Source organism: Stomoxys calcitrans, chromosome 2 (assembly GCF_963082655.1).
Source record: "Stomoxys calcitrans chromosome 2, idStoCalc2.1, whole genome shotgun sequence".
NCBI lineage: Eukaryota > Metazoa > Arthropoda > Insecta > Diptera > Muscidae > Stomoxys > Stomoxys calcitrans.
In genome coordinates this window covers 17175117-17199510 of record NC_081553.1, presented here as the reverse complement: position 1 = coordinate 17199510, position 24394 = coordinate 17175117, and the positions used below count along the sequence as shown (strand labels likewise).

Below are 24394 nucleotides of genomic sequence, written 5' to 3'. Positions count from 1 at the left end.
ATACCGGTCTGGGGTTGGCACACAACACGTACGATCGGGCAATGCATTCGTTGGTCACATATGTGATACCATCATCACTTTGGTTTTTGTGGTTCTTCAGATATTACCTTTTGCGAGCTCGTTGATGTTGTTAAATTGCCAGAGATGGCAGTTATAAAGAAGAAGGGGTAATACTTAAAAGTAAGAAATCCCATTGGAGGTTGACATATGTTATCATATTTGATTGAAGGCTGGTACTAGATTCGATTTTCACAGGTGAAAACCAATGCTTTTCACGTTTACTTATTTGAAACACTACAAAAATCTCAATGATAACATAATACTTTTATGAAAAATTTTTCAAAAGTAATGAGGGAATGTCCTACTGAATGAAATTAGTTTATTTTGCTCTATTATCTAAAAAAAAGTAATCATAAAAAATAAATAAAAATGTATATCATTAAAATAAATAAAAAATGTGTCTTCTTTCCAAATTGTGTTGAACAAATTAATGTTTTTAACTTTTTTGTTATTCTTATTCCGTGGAGCATTGGAAAGATTAGGGATGGTCATTTTTAGATTGCTACATTCCCCAGCGTTTTGATGAAAATAGCTTTTTCAATACGTAGAAGACGTCTTGATAATAATAATATAAATACACTTAGAAAAAATGCTTATAGTAACTATGAGTTATTTACATAATACAAGTTAGTACATGATATTTATCAACTATTAGTTCAAAAATTTGAAAGAGTTAGAAAAGTAACTTTGTACAAATAAAACTTACTAAGCATGAGTATAGATAACAAATTGTACAACTCGGGTGGAGTTAGTAATTTTTCTTAAACGATTATTTTTGACCTGTTTAAACTTTACTAAACATGTGTGAAAGCAAGCCAACTGTGGCAAAAAAATTTCATTTAATTTATAATTGCAATTTTTCATATACAATTTATCTTCTTCAATATAGCTGAGCAATTAATAGCATGGAGGTGGGAGACATGCGGAACTAAATGTGTTGTGTAATAAAGATGAGCCCGTCAATCTCCAATTGGACGCTTCGAAGAGTTCGGAAATAGTGTTTTTTCCAATCTTTAACGTTTCAGTTTCAGTGCACGTTAGTTCATTTTTTACTCGGAGAAGTTTAAAGTGAACTAGAAATATTAATAAACCATTTCGTAGCTGTTAAGAAATTTGTGAACTCATAACGACCATATAATTCTTTAGCGCTATATGGAGTTCAATACTGTTCAGATTTAGTTAATTTCAACTGGTGTTTAGGTTCAACATTTTTTGAGTGTATATACAGGGAGCACCACGAATGTGGTGGTTATGAATATGTGTTTATTATATTCGTACTCTGTGTCACATGACCTTTCATTTGATTCCCATATTGTCGCGATAGGCCTACATATCGGTATGTGGGGTTTTCGGATCGTTGCGTTCCCTTAAATAACATTTTATTTCAAACTCCTTTTCGTGAACAGCATTTTTCTTCATTTAGATGGGTACTTAGTTCGATCGAGCTTCAAAGGGAATATTTTCACTAATTATCAAAATCAAATTTCGGGAGATCGGTCTATATAGCAGCTATTTCCAAATATGGTCCGATCTGGACGATATTCAACAAAAAGGTTCAGAGGGGCTCCGGAACTCGCTGTGCCAAATTTCATTGAAATAGGATGAAAAATTTTCGTTGGGTCTTATTGGTCAACTTTTTCTTAAGTTGCTATTATATTTTCTGTATTCATCAGACTTGTCTGGTGTACGTATACTACGGGTAGAGCGCGCTCTAATCGGCATGTATTGTACTTTTTTTTTTTTTGAAGACATGTGTCTGATGTGCCCGATTTAATCGGAAAATTTGCATATTTATTCCAAAATCCATTTGTCATATTAAAACTTTCGTAACTATCGCACGACGTGTACAACTTTCAGAGTTGCTATTTGTGAAATTACAAATGATATGTCTGATCGTGTAATAGCAGTTTTATAACGCAATAAGAAACATTTTAAATCGAACAGCTAACAGCTCCTCAAAAAGACATATGCATGTCATCAGCAACACACATAAAGTAAAAATTTTTTATCCATACAATCTTAAGATTGCAATTGAATAACCTTTAAAGTGAGCATATGAATTTTATTTTATTAGAACTCCCATCCCTGGTACATACATTTCGTATCGAACAAGTGTATCTCGATCCAATCAACTAGCTTTCGTTGCTTGTTTAGTACCAAATGTCTCTTGCAGCTCGACGAACGTGTCGCAGGTTAGCTAAGATTTTACAATTTACAACCGTTTCGTTTAACAACGCGTTCAACAACAGCGTACCGAACTAGACTTGCTTTATTTTGTTTTTATAAATACATACCACAAAATTATAATTTTCTTGTGTGTGAATTTTTTTACTTACTGATGGACAAAGTCAACAAAGCACATTTCTAAAGTCTCTGAATTGAACCTTGATTTAGATATATGTATGTAAGATGGAAGTGAAGTGATTCTGTAAACAGAGCTCTACAGAGAGTGGGCACAGTGCGTAAATCTGTTAAATGTCAGACAAAGAATATTTATATGTACCTATTAATTAATTAATGATGAAATATATTAAAAAGATTTGAAATATTAAATAAAAATTATATTGAAAGCATGTGTGTGTGTGTGTGTGTGCTTGAGAGAGTGAGTCTATATTAACAAATAAATTTGATATTAAAAGAAAATAGTGTTTAATAATCTTATCGTTAATTCTTGCCATGTGTCCGTTCGATTGTGGTGGCCATCGTGGACGGCAAACAAATTGAAAGAAACAATGAAAGTTGCTTAGTTGGAATAAAATTTTAATGTCAACGTCATCAAAGGTCTGTGGGTATCAGTCAACCATTCTTTGGCTGTTGATGTTTGGGAGTAATTTTTGTTCTTTTGATACACTTTTTGAACTTATTGCAGAAATGGAACTTACCTATACTTGCAATGTTTCTGAAAATTAAACAATTGACGTGCGTGTGTGCATGTGTTTCTTAGTGTGCATATATTTTTAATTATTTGTTCATATTTAATGAAATGTGAGAGAATGTGTCATTTATCTCCCTTGACATGCCGTGGCTGTTAATGTAGTGCTCTTTGGATCTAATTGTTAACAAATACATACATGTGTATATACATATGTACCTATATCGTTCGCTAGTTCGCACAACTTAATGAAAAACAAAAAACAAAATGCAATGCATTTATGTAGGCAAAAACGTGTATAATTCATTTCTTGTTTTTTGTTAATTCATTTACATATTTCATGACTTTGCTGTCATCATCACCATCATCTTTGATATTGTGTGGTGCTACACGTATGGGGGTTTGGACAGTTGTGTTCATTAAAGTAGCATAAAATTGCTTCCATTTATTTTTAACACTAACGTGCCGTACAAATGAACTGATTTGTATACACGTGCAACTTATATGATATAGTGTACGAATTTATATCACATTATGTGCAATTTAATCCTACAATGAGCTCAAAAATTGTTTAGAAGATTTGTAAATCGAACACATTACCAAAATAGATATAAAGTGCAGTTAATGGGTAAAATGTTAGAAAAAACGAATTTTTTGCATAACCTCGTATAATGAGCCCAGCAACACGAATATGAAGTCCCTATTTGGGGCTCGGGCCTGACGGCCCCCAAACACAACCTTGACCCCAACAAAAGAAAGTGAAATGACATTTAAATACCGTCAAACTGGCCGGCTATTTAACCCACCTTGTTCTCCTCCGAACTTTATAAAAATCGATCGAAAATCCGATTTTGAAGGAAAAAATGTTCGGTAAAAATTGCATCCAAATATTGCCGTATGTATCTGTATAATTTGCATCATATCTTCATAAGTCCCTAAGAAAATCTAAGAAAAATTGGTAGAACTACCAGTTGTAAACTTTTTTCTTTCTTTGCCAACTAATTTTTACTCTGTAGATGAAATAAATAAATGAGGTCAAATGACCTAGCGACAACCGTAAGTGAAATATAAAACTCGTTCTCATAGATAAAAGTCTGCCGATTAATATTATTTTAACTCATTTCCTTACTTAAGGTGGGTGTAAAGTTCCTTTCATTGTAAAAAGAATTTTTTGAAGAAAATCAAAAATTCAAAATGTAAATTAAAAATTTTTTTCAAAATTATTTCACTGTGTCCAACTTTACGGTCAAAGCCTACAGAACTAATAAAATCAATGCAATGATCAATAGCAAATTGACTGATAGATTTTGATCCTAACTCACTATGAGCTCTGTATCAATTGCCTTAAATACTGTATTGTAAAATTCCAGAAAAAAAAGAAATGGTTTCATTTGAAATAATTATTTTAAAATGTAAATCTGGACGACTCGGTCTTTAAAAATATGTTATTGATCCATAAAATACGAAAGGATAGCAAAATATCCAAGAATGGAACTGTCTTAGAAAAATTCCAGCTCGAGCTTGGATAGAGGTATCCTTATCCCTTATCATTTTATGGGGGAAATTGTCTTTCGAAATTCGACAAATTTTTACATTCAAATAAATCAAAAACAAAAATTTTTTTTTTCAAAATTCTTATAAGTGGGATTTTTGGAATCCATTTTAGTTTCTTGTTGCACTTGATGGTTGCTATATTAAAAAAATAAATTTATGGCGATAAGTCAGCAGGTGCTATTTTATCTCAATGTTGTTAAATCCACCTTTCTTCGCAAAATGGTTACAAAATATTAAAAGCATTGAAAGCAAAAGAAGATATTTTTATTTTTCAAAAATGTTTACAAAATTTTTTTTTTTAAAATTGTCGTTAAAGAAATAAAAAATATCTACGTCAATATAAATGCTCTAAATTATGAATATATGAAATTACATCCAATTTGGACAAGGGAGTCGAGGGTCAAGCGGAATGGGTTAAAATTTTGTCTATAGAAAAAATATTAGAACAATGTTTTCGTTTGAAAAGATGTTATTGAAATTTATCGAAATCTTTCTTTTGGAAAAAATAATTTGGATGGTGCCGGGCCTGAGCAACATTTTCCCTTTAGACATATTTCATTGAAATTTTACATTTAGAAAAAATGTCTTTCAAGTTTTATTTTTACATAGAAAACTTTCATTTTGTGATTTTTCATTTTGTTTTTGTTTCTATTTGGGACAGAAAACCATAAAAAAAAATTATAAATGTCACAAAATGCATTGATCAGGCGCAAAAGAAGTTTGTCTTTAGAAAATGTATCACTAAAATATAGTCTTTAGAAAAAAACAAGTAAAAGCGTGATAAGTTCGGCCGGGCCGAATCTTATATACCCTCCACCAGGGATCGCATTTGTCGAGCTCTTTCCACGGTATCTCTTGTTAGGCAAACAAAAGATAAAAGAAAAGAATTGCTATGCTATTGGAATATCAAGTAATGGTTCATTTCGAACCATAATTGAATTGAATATTGGAGATCATAGTAGAAGTCATTGTGTAAAATTTCAGCCAAATTTAGAAAGGATTGCGCCCTTTAGGGACTGAAAAAGTAAAATAGGGAGATCGGTTTATAGGGGAGTTGTATAGCTCCCTTATTCAACACGTATGTTAAAGGTCATGGGAGAAGCCGTTTAGAGACTCAAGAAGTCAAGATCCCATATCGGTTTATATGGCAGCTATATCAGGTTATGAACCGATTTGAACTATTCTTAGCACAGCTGTTGAAAGTCATAACAAAACACCTCAAGCAAAATTTCAGCCAAACCGGATAATAATTGCGCCCTCTAGTGGCTCAAGAAGTCAAGACCCCAGAACGGTTCATATGGCAGCTATATCAGGTTATGAACCGATTTCAACCATACTTAGCACAGTTGTCGGAAGTCATAATAAAACACATCATGCAACATTTCAGCCAAATCGGATAAAAATTGTACCCTCTAGCGGCTCAATATTCCAGATCGGTTTATATGGAAGCTAAATCAAAATGTGGACCGATATATCCCATTTACAATCCCAACCGACCTACACTAATAAGAAGTATTTGTGTAAAATTTCAAGCGGCTAGCTTTTCTCTTTCGAAAGTTAGCATGCTGGCAGACGGACCAATATTTCGAGGATTTACAAACAGAATTAGTATACCCCCATCCTATGGTGGAGGGTATAAAAAACCATTAAAATGTAATTTTTAGAAAAATGTTGTCTTTAGGAAAATTTTAAATGAAATTTTTGGGCCCGGGCTGATTAGAAGTTTTGTCTTTAAAAATATTACGATGAAATTTTGTCTTTGGAAAAAATTTCATTAAAATTTGTTTTGAAAAATATTCCATTAAATTTTTGAACTATTTTATTTGAAATTTTAGTAAAACTTTTTAAAATGACAAAAGAAAGAAAATTTTTTCAGACCAGGACCACCTCAAAATTATTTTTCTTAAGTTAAAAATTTTAATGAAATATTTTTCAAAACAAATTTTAATCAAATTTTTTCCAAAGACAAAATTTCACCGTAAGATTTTTAAAGACAAAACTTCATCACAGTTCTTTCCTAAAGACAAAATTGTAATAATTCAGCATAACATTCTCATCAGCCAGGACCCAAAAAATTTTTTTAAAAATTTTCTAAAGACAACATTTTTGGCTACGTCCCTGGAAGTGATCTCTGTGCGTCGCGACATAAAGAGAGTCATACTACTTTCACAGCATGTCGTATTGAGCAGTATATATTTCATGGTTCATTGCGAAAATGTAATTGTTTCCATTGGAACCAGTTTGTTTTGTTTTTTCACGTATCTGCGCTATGATCTAATAAATACGTAATCTGAAAACAACAACGAAAGCGTAATTAGTCATACCATTCTAAACCTTACGATGGCAAAATCAAACGAAAACTATTTAAATCCATGCGAATTCAAATATGGTTCAAATTGTGCAACAATGAACCAACTCAAAGTCATACAGAAATACATATATTTTCGATCATACCTGTTTGTGAATTTTTCTATAAAAAGAAAAATCCCATTCAGCTCTGTACATTTTTTAACTTTGACATGTATCCGTCTACAATGACATGGGGTTTTCATTTTTTACAATAATTTATACATTTGTACATATAAAACAGATGAACAGCATGAAAGATTCAGATGCCCAATGAAGATTTTCATAATTAGTACAGTGACCCAAAAAATTATGCCTAAACTCTTTATAAAATTTTAAAAGCTAACAAACGGCATAATTTTTACTATTTTTTCCAACTTTGATTTTAGTATCTGATATAACAATCAATTTTCTCCTAAGAACACAAAAAAAATCGTGCGTCTTATACTGTTCTTGGAAAAATAACGGTTTTTGTTTTGCTAAAACAGTTATGATGGTATTATACCTTGCTATTCTAATTGATTATGTACTTCTACCCCATTAATGTTCATTGAATCTTCGAATTTTATTCAATAACTATATATAAAAAAAGTTCTTTGCCTAAAATCGGAGAGCACACTCCACATTTCAAAGCGTGATAAAAAATATGATGACATTGGTCAATTGCCCTCTAATCATAAAAACGCTGAAAGATCCAAAGCGTTATCTCATCTTAAAGAGCGTAATGAAATAATGAATGTAAAGGGAAATTTGTTAGCTATTATCTTTTTGGCAACACTGGTTTAAACAGCTCCCGCACGTTTAGTGTTTTTTGTTTCACTGTCAAACATCTTCAGTTTGGCCTGAATCATCTTACAAACGAACAACGCTTGCAAATTATTGAATTTTAATATGAAAATGCGTGCTCTGTTAAGAAAATGCATCAGGCGTTTCTTCCATTTTACGACGAAGCAAATTTTGGACTCAATGGGTACGTAAATAAGCAGAATTGCCGATTTTGGAGAGAAGATCAGGCAGAAGCATTACAAGAACTACCAATGCATCCAGAAAAAGTCAGTTTGGTGCGGTCTATGGGCTGAGGGTATCATTTGACCGTACTTCTCCAATGACGATGATAACTGTGAAGGGTGAGCGCAACCGTGAGATGATATCCAACTTTTTTTGCCCAATATGCAAAAGCTTGACTTGCATGACATGTGGTTTCAACAACACGGTGCCACATGCCACACAGCACGCGTAACAATGGACTTATTGAGAGGAGAGTTTGGTTAACATTTTATTTCAAGTTCAGGACCGATTAATTGGCCGCCTATATCGTGTGATTTAACGCCTTTAGACAAATTTTTTGAAGGGCTATGTTAAAGCTCAAGTCTATACAGGATTCACTGAATAAGGTTAAATTAAGTGGTCGGTCGACATATTTTTTTTTAAATTTTTGGCAGTACTTGACATTGATCACTTTGTTTCCGCAAGTGACCTAACCTTCTATTAGTGAATCCTGATGTCTATACAAACAAGCCCGCTTCAATTGACGCATAGGAAGACAACGTTGAAGCATTTATTCTTGAGATACTAGCCGAAATGCCAAAATTGAACTAAGTCGATGGACCATTTGAGGCGCAATGGTCAACATTTGCATGAAAAAATCCTCAAACATGAAATTATTGATTATCGATTCAAATAAAAATTCATGCATTTTTCTGAATTTCCTGTCCACCCAAGGAGACATGTTCCACTGTAGGCAACTTGTATCTTCTGCTGAAAAGAACTACTTCTTTCTTGCATGGAATTATACCTAGACCACTTTCGGCAGCCCACTTTGCTGTTGCACGTAGGGCTTCCTGAAGTATATCTCTTAGAGTGCTGGGAAAGTTTCCCCTAACCGCAATTGCCACGTCATCAGCATATGGGACCACTTTAACACCTTTTTCTTTCAAAGACAATAATATATTGTTAATGGCTTTATTCCAAAGTAGAGGAGACAGTACACCTTTTTGAGGTGTTCCTCTGCTAACCCATCTTTTAAAATCCACAGATCCCAAGCCTGCCGTAATGCATCTTTTAGTAAATAAGTTATTAATAAACTTTCTTACGGTAGAGTTGATGCCTAGAAACTCCAATTGAAAGCACCTTCAATGTCACCTGGACCCTTTGGACCCACTAACGTTTGCAGAAAAGTCAATACTGCAAGGCAAGAAAGAACCTTATTCCAACTGTAAAGCATGGTTGGGTAAATGTAATGGTTTGGGGTTGCATTAGTGGTTGAAAAAATGGACAAGCAAGTGTATTTGAACATTCGAAAGGTATCCCTAAGGGCTGAGTGGGACAAGATTTCTGCAAATAACAGATCCAATCTGGTGAAATGTATGCTTTGTCGTTTGACAGCCGTTATGAAAGCTAAAGAAGTCCCAAAATAATATAAAACATTATTTTAATTGACAAAAATTCTTTTTATATATTTAAAATATCTCGATGTACGAATAATTTTTTGCATAATATTTAGACTTTTTGTTTTCCGTTTGTTTTATTCTTAAGAAAAGAGAAATGTATGTTTTTTGCTTTAGAATATACAATTTACTTCGACAGCAAAATGTTATTGCCTAATTCGAACATGTTTGAAAGCACATTTGAAAGCTGTGGCTGCACGAATAATTTTTTGAGTCACTGTATATTGCAAAAAATCACATATTTATGACAATTTTTTATTTTTTATTTGGCAATATGTTGTACACAAATAGTTCTCGTCATTCTTAGCTTGTTTCTAAAATATTTCAATACTTTTATAAAATTAATGCAGATGTTGAAAAAACCTATTTAAATAGGCAATAAATGTCCAATATAAAATTTCTTAAAATGCAATGTGGGAGGAGGAATTTTGTAGGCCAACATTAAGAAAATTTCATCTTGAAAAACAAAATATGCCTTTTTTGTCATTGCCTCTGCACTGCATAGAGATATTTATTTCCGACCCTTTATCGAAATAATGTGTGCCCCTCACATCTTTAAAGTGTCCAGTGTGAATATTTAGGAGTAAAAACTGATTCTAAAAGGTAAATTTTGGAGGTACAACGGATGCATTCCTTATTCCTTGTAAATTGACAAAGGATGTCCAAAAAACTAAGGCCTTTCCATCTCATAGCTCAAGTTGGGGATTATAAAATGCCGCAGACGGAAGGACCTTTTGAACGTTTAGGAAAAGAAAAATAAGAGGAAAAAAATAAAAAGTCTTTCTCTCTCTATTTTATTAAAGAGAGACAATGCAAATGCAAATTTGCCCATGAACATTCCATTAAGGAACAGGGGCAAACTTCTCACATATCAGAGAGTGAAGTCCGATTCAAGTTTAAGCTCAATGATAAGTAGCATCCTTTTTGTGGCCGAGCCCGAACGGCGTGACGCAGTGCATGGCTTCAATGCATGGCATTGATGTCAACAATGATGTCAACATACAACTGTTTACTACCACAACAACGCTTTGCATGCCAAATAAAAAAGTTTAATTACAACTTAACAAATTAGCAACACTATTGGAAACATTATGAGATTCCACAAAATTTAATTGATGTTTAGCAATATTTTCCGCACAATCGATGTCAGTAATAGGTTTTAAGTGGTAAACGTTCCATCCATAATTTTGTCAGCTACAAAGGATATGTATAGACTCCTTAAGATTGGTTCAAAAAGCTCTAACAGTTGGAATAAATGTCAAATTCTCAGTCGTTTATATGTGAGTGCGTAAGTAACCCAGGCGACATAAAATGGAGATCTTTTGAGTTACAGTGGTCAAAAAAAGTATTCATCATTCAATGTTTTTTTTTTAATAAGTCTACAAAAGACAATTGGAATAAAAACATATTAAACTAATGATGCAGTAGTGCTTGTGTGATATATATGTACACAATTTCATTGTTTTTAAAGAAAAAAATAGTATTTATTGGAACAAAAAGGGCCATTTTACAGCTGAACACAAAAAATTAAACAAAAAAGTATTCATCATTGCAAAAAAACAAAAAAATAAATAACATAATTTAAAAAAAATAATACTTTGTTATTCGACCACCGCGTCTTATAACTTCTTTTAAACGGTTTGACATCGATTGGACTAATTTAGCGGTTATATTTTGGTCTATATTAGTCCATTCCTCCATTATCACCTGTTGCATTTGACTCTTGCTCGAAATATTGCGCGTTCTCAATTTGCGTTCGAGATGTTCCCAAAGATGTTCAATTGGGTTCAAGTCGGGACTTTGAGGAGGAGTTTTAATGACTTTGGGGCAGTTATACAGCATCCACATCTTGGTATTTAAAGCAGAATGTTTGGGGTCATTATCTTGATAATATTGAAAGTTATTACCAAGCCCAAGTTTTACAGCACTATCTTTTAAATTCCTCTTTAAAATGTCAATGTAATACTTATGATCCATTACTCCATTAATAATTTCAAGATTTCCCGCTTCTGAAGCCGCCATACACCCCCAAACCATTAAACCACCTCCACCATGTTTTACAGTAGCAACTGTGTTTCGTTCTTCAAGCTCTGTATTTGGTTTTCTGTACACTATGACCTTTCCATCGCACCCAAAAAGATTAAACTTGCTCTCGTCTGCAAAAATTACTGTTTGATTCGGGCTGTTTTACATACATTTTTGCGAAGTTTAGCCTTTTCACTCGGTTTATTTTATTTATAAAGGGCTTCTTACGTGCAGTTCTTCCTCTGTAACTATGCCTTTTGAGTGTATTTCGAATTGTTTGTGTAGTAACTTCCTTCCCTAAATATTCCATAGTGTTTTTACGAAGAATGGTCGCATTTGTCTTCGGAGTTTTCTGAACTTGCCGCACTAGCCAACGCACATCTCCAACTGAAAGTGCTTTTGGTCGACCAGATCTTGGTTTATTGTCAACAGTTTTCGTTTCTGTCCACTTTCTGATGATGGATTGTAGATCGTGGTCTATTTAATATTTCACTGATAGTTTTTTGAGTTAAACCATTCCTGTGGTGTTTTATTATCAAAACTTTTACCTCATCAGAAACCTCGTTTTGCTTACGACCCATTTTGACAAAAACTATATTTTCAATGAAATTAAATATTTGCTGTCAAGGGCAAAGCCTCCTTTACTAAATAAAACAGAAAAGGGGGATTCCCAAATAATATTTGAATTTGACTTTGATGATAGCACATCAATGATGAATACTTTTTTTGTTCTGTTTTTGGTGTTATTATATAAAATTGCATTTTTTGCGCTAATTAAATTTATTTTTTGAATTTATTTTAAAACATATTACGAAAAATAAACTATTGCATAAAACTGCATTATTTGTTTACTTTAAATTTTCTTCAATTACCCAAAATAAGTGAATTTATTATCAATTTTGCTAATGATGAATACTTTTTTTGACCGCTGTATGTTTTTTTTGAGTTTCATAGTCTATAGATTTACTTTGTCTATGGTGTTGTAAGAAAGCTATTTTAAAATTTGACATCTCATTGAAAAAGGGATACATTTGCAAAAAAAAAACTTGATGTTAAGAGCAATTTACTCATACTATTTATTTATATTTATTGAGTTCAAATACACCCTTAAAAGATGTCTGCCTAGGCTATGTGTACACCCAAAAAAAAAGTTAATGCCAAACATGCTGCCTTCAATTTTTAAATGAATAACATATTAAGTCGTTTAATATTAAAAAGTAGTTCGTCGGTATTAGGTAACACGAAGTTCATTGTTAATTCAGTCTTAATTCAACGAAGGTGAGATCAAGAAGAAGTTATGTTGAAAAGTTATAAATGTAATACAAAAAAGAATATCAGTATAAAGCATAAATGCAATAAGATAGAAAAGTCAGATAAGACAAAAAGCTAGATAGATGCCAGATAAAGTTACAATAGATATTTAGACAAGTATATTGAATACCCACCATCATGGATGTATTAATCATCCTATTTTATTATAATTCCACTACCATATCCATAGTTATATCTAATTAGGTGTTGATCTCGATTGAATGTTATTCAGGTCCCGAGATATCTTATACAAGTAACAATTTCAGTGAAATCAGGCAATAAGTTCTGAAATCTAGACCCTAAATTGGAAGATCGGTCGATATGCCAGCTATATATATATAGTGTGATATGGATCATATTTGATAGGTCGGGAGACTTAAAACAACTCAATATTTCAAATTTCAATAAAATCGGGTAACAAAAAAAGCTTTTATGGGTTTCAGACCCTTAACCGGCAGATCGGTCTATATGGCAGCTATATCTAAATATAGTAAAACCCGAACCATATTTGGGTGGTATGTCGGGAGGCTTAAAACAACCCACTATTTCCAAGTTTAGTTAAAATATTGAAATAAATAAAGCTTTTATGGGCTTCAGTCTCTTTATCGCAGATCGGTCTATATAGCGGCTATATGGAAATATAGTCCGATTTGAACCATATTTGGGTCTGTTGTCGGGAGGCTTATAAAAACCTACTGTTTTAAATTTTAGTGAAATCGGGAAATAAAGCTTTTATGGGCTTTCAGACCCTTTATCGGCAGATCGGTCTATTTGGCAGCTATATCTAAATATAGTCAGACCCGAACTATGTTTGGGTCGTATGTCGGGAGGCTAAAAGCTATCTACTGTTTCAAAATACAGTGAAATCGGGAAATAAATAAAGCTTGTATGGGCTTCAGTCTCTTTATCGGCAGATCTGTCAATATAGCAGCTATATGGAAATATAGTCCGATTTGAACCATATTTGAGTCTGTCGTCGGGAGGCTTATAAAAACCTACTGTTTTCAATTTTAGTGAAATCGGGAAATAAAGCTTTTATGGGATTTCAGACCCTTTATCGGCAGATCGGTCTATATCAGATCTGGCAAAATATCGATGGTACTATCGATATTTAATTTTTTGGCTGAATATCGATTAATATTTTTCCGATGGATACTATCGCAAAAGTTAATTTTTTGCAAAACTAAACAAAAATGAGCAATCCGACACTGAATGTATCCTTTAAGATTCATTTCGCCCATAGAGGGCGCAATTTTTATCTGATTAGACAACATTTTGTACAATAATTTCTCTCATGACTTCCAACTGACTTTATTTACCATGGCTCTATTTGGTCTGTGCATTGATATTGCTTCTATATAAATTGATCTCCGTATTGTTACTTCTCACTTTCGTTTGAAATATAGGTGATGAGAAATTAACGATAGTATCGATACCATCGATATTTATTATTAAAACTATCGAAAATATCAAATGTTGGCATTATTGATAGTTTGCCAGGTCTAGTCTATATGGAAATATAGTCCGATCAGAATCATATTTAGGTCGAATATCCAAATATGGTTCGATTTGGCCCGTTCAAGAACTTAACCTGCAGCATAAAGACGCATATGTGCCAAATTTCAGCTCATTATCTCAATTTTTGAAGGCTATAGAGTGATTACAACAGACGGACGGAAAGACACATGGACATCGTTAAATCGCCTTAGAATTTCACGACGATCCGAAATATATATACTTTGTGGGGTCGGAAATATTTGAATGTGTTGCAAATGGAATGACTAAATCAATATAATACACCCCTATCCTATGGTGGTGGGCATAAGAATTGGTGCCGATTTGGAATTGTTGTAAGTGTTATTGTCCTATCCAACAGGTGACGTTTGTCATGTGGTCCCAGGTCACAATCGGGACACACATCCTGCACGTTGGCATCAATCCTTGCTCTGTAGAAGTTAAGTCGGCTGCATCACTGGATAGAGGATAGACAGCAGTTAAACAGTGCTGGAGATATCACCCTGTCTTGGGGAACTCTCTGTTTCACCCTACGGTGTTTCGAATTCTTGTCCCTGAATTCCGCACATAATTCGCCACCCAGTGTTTCAGGCATGGCTGACCGTGTCGAATGCTTTCGATAGGTCCAGTGCCACGTTTACCGTCCCATCATATGGCCTGGTGTGATTGAAGCCATGGCAAATCTCATGGGCAAATTTGCAATTTTTTTATGGAGGCCACCATGGGATGTCCACCTACGACACTGAACGCCTAGCTTCAACTCTTGGGGAGAACATTGGTGGTAATAGGTACTGCGCCATGTTAATGGAATAGCAGCTATGGAAAAACTTCTCCCAAAGAGTTTTCCTCACGCCGTTTGGACTCGGCCCTCGAATTATCATTGAGCTTAAAAACAGTACTCATTGATATGTGAGAACTTTGCCCCTGATCTTCGGTAGAATGTTCGTGGAGAAATTTTTATTTTGCAATTTGTGTATTGAGGTTAATGTTCAAAAACTTAACAAATTTGAGATTTCTTGTGAATTCCCGTACTGCTATGCAAAGTTGCCCATGGACATTCCATTAAGCAACAGAGGCAAAGTTCTCACATATCAATGAATGTCGTCCGATTCTAGTTTAAGCTCAGAGTCACAAGCTGTGAAAAAATTTGTCAACGCCGACTATATGAAAAATCCGCAATTACTTTTTGGGCAACCCAATATAAAAGCCACTAAGTGGGCTCTTTTGGAACTGTTGTTTATGCTTTTTTAATCTTTTTGATATTGATTTTTTTTTTAATAGAATTCATTGTTGTTGTTGTTGTAGCAGTTTATTGTTTTCTATGTTTCGTCTGCTTGATTCTGTTGAGTGTCAAGACCCAGGAACACTGCGACTAAGATGGGGTGCGTTTATAGGGATCTGGGTCTGACCGGGCAGTTAAACAGGTGACGTGTATCGTGCGGTCCCTACTTACAATCGGGACATACATCTTGCACACGCCATCAATCCTTGCTCTGTAGGAGTTGAGGTTGAGGCGGCTGCATCTGCCGGAACGTAATTGAGCCAGAAATACTCTGGTTTGCCGGGGGAGGTCAATTTCTTCAGGTGCAATGGGAGGCGGTCGTTCTCCAAGGACTACATTCACCCGGTAGCCATTTATCGCGTCTGCTACCGTGTCTGCACGAATTTTGTCTAGACCTGCTTGATAAGCCGGTTGATCTAGAGGTTCTCTCTTGTAGCGCTGAACCTCACGCTGTAGATCATGTAGATCTACCTAAAGGCTTGTGGGCGGTGATTATCTATCCACAAGATGATGATTTGGATGGTGTCTGCGATAACATTCCAAAAGGTATTGACAGCATGTAATGTCTTCGCACTGGCAAGATCTTGTCTACTGATGGAGGTGGTCCACATGAGAACTGAGGAGACAGCACGTCGCAGTTCGGAGGGCGGCATTCTGACAGATCTGAATATTATTCCACTACGAGTCGCAAAGTTGACGAGACCACACTGGCGCTGCATAACTTACCACAGACCGGCCATTTGCTTTGTACGTGGTCAACAAGGTTTCTTTGTCTGCACCCCAAGTGCTGCCAGCAAGTGACTTGAGGACCTTGTTTCTACTTTTGACTTTATCGCGAATTGCTGTGACATGTGGGGAGAATGTGTAAGAGCTGTCAAATGTGACGCAAAGTATTTTGGGACACTTGATGGTCGGAATCATTTCTCTATTCACCTCACGCGTATTTGTAGTGAGCAAGGTGGCTGAAGATTTGGTGGCAGATATCTTCAGATTTCTCGCAGCGAAATATGAGGCATGTTCGTTGAGGAAGACGTTGAACCTAACGCAGATGTCAATGTCGATTGTACGATCATGGCATAATCGTACAATCGACGATTGTACGATTATGCCATGATCGTACAATCGTCGGTCGTATACGATCTCTATGCCGTCTGGAGGGGTGGAATGGAGGATAGGAAGAGGTTAAACAGTGCCGGAAATATCACCCACCTTGGGGAACTCCTTCTTTCACTCTACGGTGCTTCGACTTATTATCCCTAAATTCCACAAATGGCACACACAGATAGTTCGAGACCCAGCGTTTCAGGCCTGGCTGGAGGGACGTGTTGGCGATGTCCTCAAATAATTTGGCATGGGTGTCGAATGCCTTCGATAGGTCCAGTGCCACGAGGACCGTCCTATCACATGGCCTGGGCTGATTGAAGCTACGCCAAATGTGTGCGGTGATGGCATGCAAAGCTGTTGTTGTGCTATGCAGTCTTCGAAATCCATGTTGATGGAATGGAAATTCACCTACGAGGCTCGGGAGGAGCAATGCCTCAAGCGTATTTGCCACTGGTGAGAGAAGGGAGATCGGTCTGTACGACTCCCCCAAACTCGGGTCCTATCCAGGCTACAGTAGAGGGATCACTCTGCCCATTTTCCAGACATCGGGTACTATAAGAGTGTTCAAAGACAGGTTGAGACAGTTGATATCTTAATCCGTAGTTCTTTGTGTTAAGGACTTGCTCTGGCAATGGTCTACCAAAGCTGAAAATTGTTGAAGTGGTTTTGATAACACAGTGCCGACTGTTAACCTTACCTTTTCATAGCATCTTAAAATGAATATTGCAAGGTGTTACAGGCGAAAGCTATAAAAAATTGCTTTTCTCTAAGTGTATATGTTATGAGCGACACCGGCATAACCGCTTAACCAACACCATATTTTCTCATCTATTTTTATATTCAAATGTGAATATTGTATGTTTTTGGTACTACAAGTACATAAGTACTACATTCGCAATCCAAGCGAGCGTATGATTCAAGTAGTGCATCACAATTTTGTGTTTTTTCGTCATCTTCTAAACTACAAAGTTACGCACAGCTGTGTGGATCGAATCAGGGATAGAAAACTGTTTCTCGTATATAAAAATAATTTGTAAGGCTAAAAATATTTCACTTCCTCCCTATCCATAGATAAAACTTAAATTTTTTTTTTTATTTTTTTCGTTTTTTTTCACAGAGGAAGGCATTGGTTGTAGAATCCCAAAAAAACCCAACGCTAAGGAAGAAGTGTAAAGACGTGGAGAAGAAGGTACTCTTGCCTCTGCTAAAATTGGGTCAACAATACTAACACCGGTGAAGACAAAGGAGCCAGTCAGGCCAAGGTGTATACAGCCCCGTCAAAATGCCTGGAGAGGCGGTACAAGTTATCTCCACCTCGGAGGAGCACACTTTTGTTCTCAACGAAGATCAATTGAGCGAGGTGCTGATGCGTGAAGAAGTTAAAGATCGTTATGTGTGTGTGGTCTCGGTGGCTGGAGCATTTCGCAAGGGAAAAAGTTTTCTTTTAGATTTTTTCCTCAAATACATGTACTCCAAGGTGAGTTAAAAAATAAAAAGCAAAGCCTCGTCGATCTGCAAGCAATAAATCCAACAATTCTTTTATAGTACGTGCGTCATGATGTTACCGATTGGCTGGGCGATGAGGATAGCCCCTTGACCGGCTTCTCTTGGCGTGGTGGCTCGGAACGTGATACCACCGGCATTCTTATGTGGTCAGACATTTTCCTGCACGACTATCCCAACGGTGATAAAATTGCCATCATTCTTTTGGACACTCAAGGCGCCTTTGACAGCCAAAGCACAGTGCGCGATTGTGCCACTGTATTTGCTTTGAGCACCATGTTGTCCTCCGTGCAAATTTATAATTTGTCACAAAACATTCAGGAGGATGATTTACAACACTTGCAGCTTTTCACAGAATACGGTCGCTTGGCATTGGCCGATTCGGGTAAGAAGCCTTTTCAGCGCTTGCAATTTTTGGTGCGTGATTGGAGTTTTCCCTATGAGGCTGAATATGGTGCCCTTGGTGGTGATCAGGTGTTGAAGAAACGCCTGGAAATTTCAGACAAACAACATCCAGAATTACAATCACTCAGACGGCACATCTCATCATGTTTCCAAGAGGTGGCTTGCTTCCTTATGCCACATCCTGGCCTTAATGTAGCCACAAATCCCAATTTCGATGGACGTCTTAAGGATATAACTCCCGATTTTAAGCAGAGTTTAAGAAGTTTGGTACCCATGCTATTGTCGCCCGATAATTTGGTCTACAAGGAAATCGGCGGTCAACGCATTCGAGCCCGTGATCTCATTCAGTACTTCCAATCGTACATGACCATATACAAGGGCGATGAATTGCCCGAACCCAAGAGTATGTTGGTGGCCACAGCCGAAGCTAACCATTTGACAGCCATGGCAGCTGCCAAGGAAATGTATAATCAACTAATGGAGGATGTTTGTGGTGGTACAAGGCCGTACTTAAGCACTGGTCATCTGGATGCTGAACATTTGAGAGTAAAGGACAAAGCAGTGTTTCAGGTAACCCAAAGTTAGATCTTGATACGTAGGGAATGTGCTCATTTCTCCTTTTTCCCATTTCAGTTTTTGGCCAAACGCAAAATGGGTGGCGAAGATTTTACAGAGAAATTCCGCTTGCAATTGGACGCAGACCTGGAGGAAATGTACAACAATTACAAATCGCACAATGAAAGTAAAAACATTTTCAAAGCTGCCCGTACACCGGCCGTTTATTTCGCTGTGGCTGTTATTTTCTACATCCTAAGCGGTATTTTCGGTTTGGTGGGCATGTACACATTTGCCAACTTCAGCAATTTAGTGATGGGCATTGCCCTATTGACATTGGCGTTGTGGGCGTACATAAGGTAAGGTGATATCAGTGCAAAAAAAAACATCAGATATTGTGTAGCGTTTATGCAGCCATTGTGTTGCAAGTGTTTTTAGTATAAGGAAAGCTTGTGTGGACGTTGTTGCTTTGTTTTCTTTGTTCGTTAGGTGACGTTTGATTGCAGAATGCAAATTTTGCCCATGAACATTCCACTAAGGAACAGGGGCAAACTTCTCACATATCAATGAGTGCAGTCCGTTTCAAGCTTGAGCGACACCTCTTTGGAGAGAAGTTTTACATGGCATAGTACCTCACAAATGTTGCCAGCAATAGGAGGGGAAAACTACCGCTGAAAATTTTTTTCTGATGGTCTCGCCAGGATTCGAACCCAGGCGTGCAGCGTCATAGGCGGACATGCTAAACTCTGCGCTACGGTGGGGTTTGATTAGCCACTATGTTTCCCTGCCAAAACCCAATTCACTCAGCTGAGCCAATAGTACTTCAATCAATTGTTGTTGTCAGTGGAAATGATAAGAAAGACGGGTACGAATGGCTTATTATGTATTGGGGACGTTTTGAGTATTCTGGCGTCGTCGAGGCTCGTTGTGCTTTATCGTTGAAAGTCAACGGTCACACAGGAGCCCTGGTTAGGTCACAGTTCGAAACCCTGGAATACTGATTGATTTGCCGAATAGTGGTCTTGGTAGTGTGATCGCATCGATTGGGCCTTGAGGAATACGCTTGCACTGGTGACTACTGATAGTTGAGTTACATCACGTGTAGTCTGACTCCTGTGTCCACTATTGGTTACATGATGACCCCGTACTGTCATGGAGACGTGACTCTAGTACTAAGTGACCCTAGAACAAACCTAGTGGATTGAAGAGAGCAGGGCAATAGTTATTAGTTACAAGGCTTCGGACAAGCACACGCATTGCATTGGTTGATTCCACTCCATGTCGGTTGTTGGTCTCGTTGGATGTCAGGGTAACAATACTTATTCAGCATTTGGTGAACTTGGTCATTCCGATGCCAAAGTACCCGTTTCATGCAAAGGACTTCAAGCTAGTATTGCTTAATTCAACATACGACTGGCAACCTCTCAAGGTTTCAGTGATTAATCCCATGACAGCCGGTTGTACGTACTGGATTGGCCCGAAAGAGTCTTTCATCGGCAAAGGCTGCCGCCTCAGTGTACAACACACTTCTAAAACAACGACATATTATCCATTGTGATAATCTAGCAAGAAGAAAGTTTTTGGTGGTCCCTCGGTAGTTTGAATGGGTAGCCCAAGGCCCAACATCCATTGTAATAATGTAGCAAGAAGAAGTGTAAGTGAGAAAATGAAAAAGAAAAAGAAGAGAGCTGGCAGCAGCAACCTATCGGATATACATATTGAGTTACCCAAAAAGTAATTGCGGATTTTTCATATAGTCGGCGTTGACAAATTTTTTCACAGCTTGTGACTCTGTAATTGCATTCTTTCTTCTGTCAGTTATCAGCTGTTACTTTTAGCTTAGAAAAAAGTGTAAAAAAGTATATTTGATTAAAGTTCATTCTAAGTTTTATTAAAAATGCATTTACTTTCTTTTAAAAAAATCCGCAATTACTTTTTGGGCAACCCAATATATGTGCATCCCTTGAACGTATACTGCTCCACACCCACCTAAGTGTATACGTGGTGTTTTCCCCTAAATGATCCTTTAGAGGATATTATGGCGTTCCCTGTAAGAACCATCCCGCTTTATTGAAGTATTTGAAAGACCCGTCAAAGATATGCTTCCAATATCACACAGATTGGAGAAGAACCGCCACGTAAGATGGAGTGCTGGCAATTTAGCAGACCCGGACATGAATTTAGCAAGAGCTCGATCGTTCGATCCTCCTCCAACGCCCTATAGTACAGTGAAGAGTCCTCTTGTCGAAAGCAAGCAGTTCGTACGTCTTTCCGACGATAGTTCTGAGATTTCTGACAATTCGGCATTCATGCATATATGCCCATCTTAAATCAGTGTCTTCGCACTGGCCATCCCTTGTACTAGGTTCAGTAGCTCGACAAATGGCCCAATGTAGAGAAGGGATTGTACAGGATAAATACCCAACGCTTGTTTTTACCAAATAAATACCTTTTTTGGGTATTTATCTTGGGTATAACAAAATGCAGATATCTTGGGTATAACAAAATTTTCAAAAAATTTTTGATGATTTCGTATTTTTTGTATATAAACCTGATCTTCTGATCTCATAAAACCGGATTTTAGTTATATATAGCCGCTATTAAGATCGATCTCCAGACTTAAAGTCTTGAGGCTTTTGGGTATAAATGGGTAAATACCCGAGTATTTACCCAATTTACCGGGTAAATACCTTTCGGGTATTTACCCATCGGCCATATGCAAGACTGAGAACGTTTAACACATTGCGGATAGCATCTGCAATCGCGGATAATCAGCGTTATCGAGTGAAGAGTCTCAGTGGGAGGACGGGAGACATCAATACTACATGCCTATGATGCTCTATATGACAAGGCGTGTTATTGGCGCTTTTAAATGACCCATGACCATCACATTCCCGCGACAATCGGTCCTATGGACCAGAACGCACATAGCCACCTGTCCATTAGCAGGATCGGTACCTCGGTACAACAACTTAGGTTACATTAGGTAAGAGTGACAGGTTTAAAGCACACTGACTTGCCCAATTTTAGTCCATTGTGGTACACCACAGACCAAAACTTTTAATGGAAATCGAATCCACAATCCCCTCACTAGTAACACTACTAAATTGGCTATCGGGGCGCTCAGGCTTCGCCCCACTGTTTTGAGAAGGTCGTGAACACATCCATACTGCCCACACAATTCCTGACTTGACTTTTTTTTAATGAAAAACAGACAATATTTTGCCCATTATTACCATATTACACACCCTCTTATTTTATATTAATTTCTTTTTTTTACAGATATAGCGGAGAATTGAGTGATTTCGGAGTTAAACTAGACGACTTTGCGACGTTAATGTGGGTTAATGTAAGTTAACCTTTTTATTTGTATGTTCATATTTTCTAATCATCCCGTTTCGTTATTAGTTTATGAAACCAATATATCAAGGTTGTATGGAAAAGGGTATACAACATGTGGCAACACATGCTGCCGAACATGCATTGGGTGGTAGTGGTGGCCGTGGATCGACATCACTCAATGGCAAAGTGAAAAGTTCATGAGAATACGCCAAACCCTCATTGCCAAAAGAAGCCCGCGAAGTCAAAAATGGTGGTGGAGTAGTAGGAGGAGGAGGAGGAAGAGGGGCTAAGCCCAAGGCAAATAGAGAAAAGGGCCCACCAACAATGTCATCTACATCAGCAACATCATCATCATCATCACCATCATCAACAACAACATTAAATGCAAAAACACAAAGCCAATCACAACAACAACAGCAATCGATGGCAGTCAATAGTAATAATACAAGCAAACAGCAACTAGGAACTCTAACAACGAACAATAACTATATTGATCACAAGCAGCAACCTGCATATAATTCTACAGCCTCGCCAGAAACCTATGCTGCCAGCAGCAGTGGCGGCAGCTCTTCGACAATGTTTGCCTCAATCTGGAGTAAATTTTCAGCTACCTGTAATGAAGCCAAACAACAAAAGCTATTACACAAACAGCAGGGAGAACATGGTGTAGCAGCAGCAACACCAGCTGCAGCTTCCTCGGCATCGGCTGCCGTATCTGCAAATATTACGGTTTCAAATCGTAAAAAACGAAAATCCAAGAAATCCGCAAGCCAAACTTCTAATGCTGCAAAATGAGAGAATTTTTAAACAACAACAACAACAAAACGAGTTGTTCTTTTTTATGAATATTGTAGTTTTTTAAATGAGTTTTTTCATGGTACCACCATCCCCCTAATCTGATCCCCAAAGGGCAAGACCTTAAGTATGGCGATGGCCGCATCGCAGCGGGCTTAAGCCCTCATTTGCCAGCCCCCCACGCCACATATATCCATTGTTTTCTTTTTATTCCAACTCTCCCTTTGTCTCTTGTTTTTGTTTAACTTAGCCACGTAAATTTATAATAAAATATATATATATACATACATAAACCAATAAAGTCTAGTTTAAAAAAGTATGCTTAAATTAATAATTATAGAGGAGAATAAATATAAAAACAAAAAATAATAAAACTCACCAAAAAAAACAAACACACACACATTTTTCGATAATAATTCATGTTTCCTAAGCAAAAAAAAAAGCGCTGGCGTTGTATACAAATTTTTGTGGCCCCTGTTGTGTGGGGGGAGGGTAACTTCTTCAGATCGATAATGCTGCTATTGTTCTGTTCTGATCATTTAACGGCATTAATTGCTGCAAAACATATTCCCATGCTCTACCAAAAGAAAAGTTATGAATTTTCTTTTTGCTTTTGTTTTCTTTTTAGAAATGCACCCTTTGTTGTTGTGTGTAAGTAGTAGATACTTTGCTTTAATTTAATTTTCTTTTAATGTGTCATTAAGAATGCCTTTTTTTTAAAAAAGAATGTTTGTAATCTTATGTTTAATTGAACATTTTTTTTAATAATTTTATGTTTTTTTACTGATTTTCTGTTAATTTAAATATATATATTTTTTTATTAATATACGTACATATATATACATATATATTATTTTATACATATCCACTCATGGTTAAGGTATGAAATATAGAAATCCTAAGTTTGCATTAATAAGTCAAGCGATGTATAGAAGTTAACCCCTGAAGAGAAGAATGCAACAAAACAACATCGAAAAAAATTGAAGCGAGAAAATTTGAAAATGAAAATTGGAGTGCAACAGTAACTGTTGCAAGAGAATACCACAATTGAATTTAAAACAATGTTTAAATTGAAAATTAGTTAAAGAATAAAATAAATTAAAATCCCTACAAAAAAAACACACATCTCGTTTTCTTTGCCATAACCTCACTGTTGTGCACACCTTTAATTTAAGAAAACCCCAGCAAATTCGTTTGTTCTTCAAGACTTTAGTTTTATTTTCTATTTAAAAAAAGTCAAAAACGCCATCTAATCGCTTTTGGTCTGCTTACTGCAGC

The 24394-nt window shown here is 36.4% G+C and overlaps 1 protein-coding gene across 4 annotated transcripts in view; it reads left to right on the top strand.

Annotated features, from left to right (window-relative positions):
* Nucleotides 1-23435, top strand: part of LOC106081850 (atlastin) — a 47027-nt gene extending 23592 nt beyond the window's left edge. For 3 of the 4 annotated variants that reach the window (XM_013244071.2, XM_013244070.2, XM_013244074.2), the window contains exons 2-6: nt 17634-17993; nt 18062-18994; nt 19058-19338; nt 22262-22328; nt 22388-23435. In XM_013244071.2, coding sequence (XP_013099525.1) covers nt 17799-17993; nt 18062-18994; nt 19058-19338; nt 22262-22328; nt 22388-22522 — 1611 coding nt within the window. In that variant the 5' untranslated portion in view covers nt 17634-17798 and the 3' untranslated portion in view covers nt 22523-23435. Of the gene's footprint in view, nt 1-2192; nt 2253-17633; nt 17994-18061; nt 18995-19057; nt 19339-22261; nt 22329-22387 lie in introns of those variants that run through there. The other variant, XM_013244073.2, reaches the window with a different exon arrangement.
* Nucleotides 23436-24394: the final 959 nt, after the last annotated feature.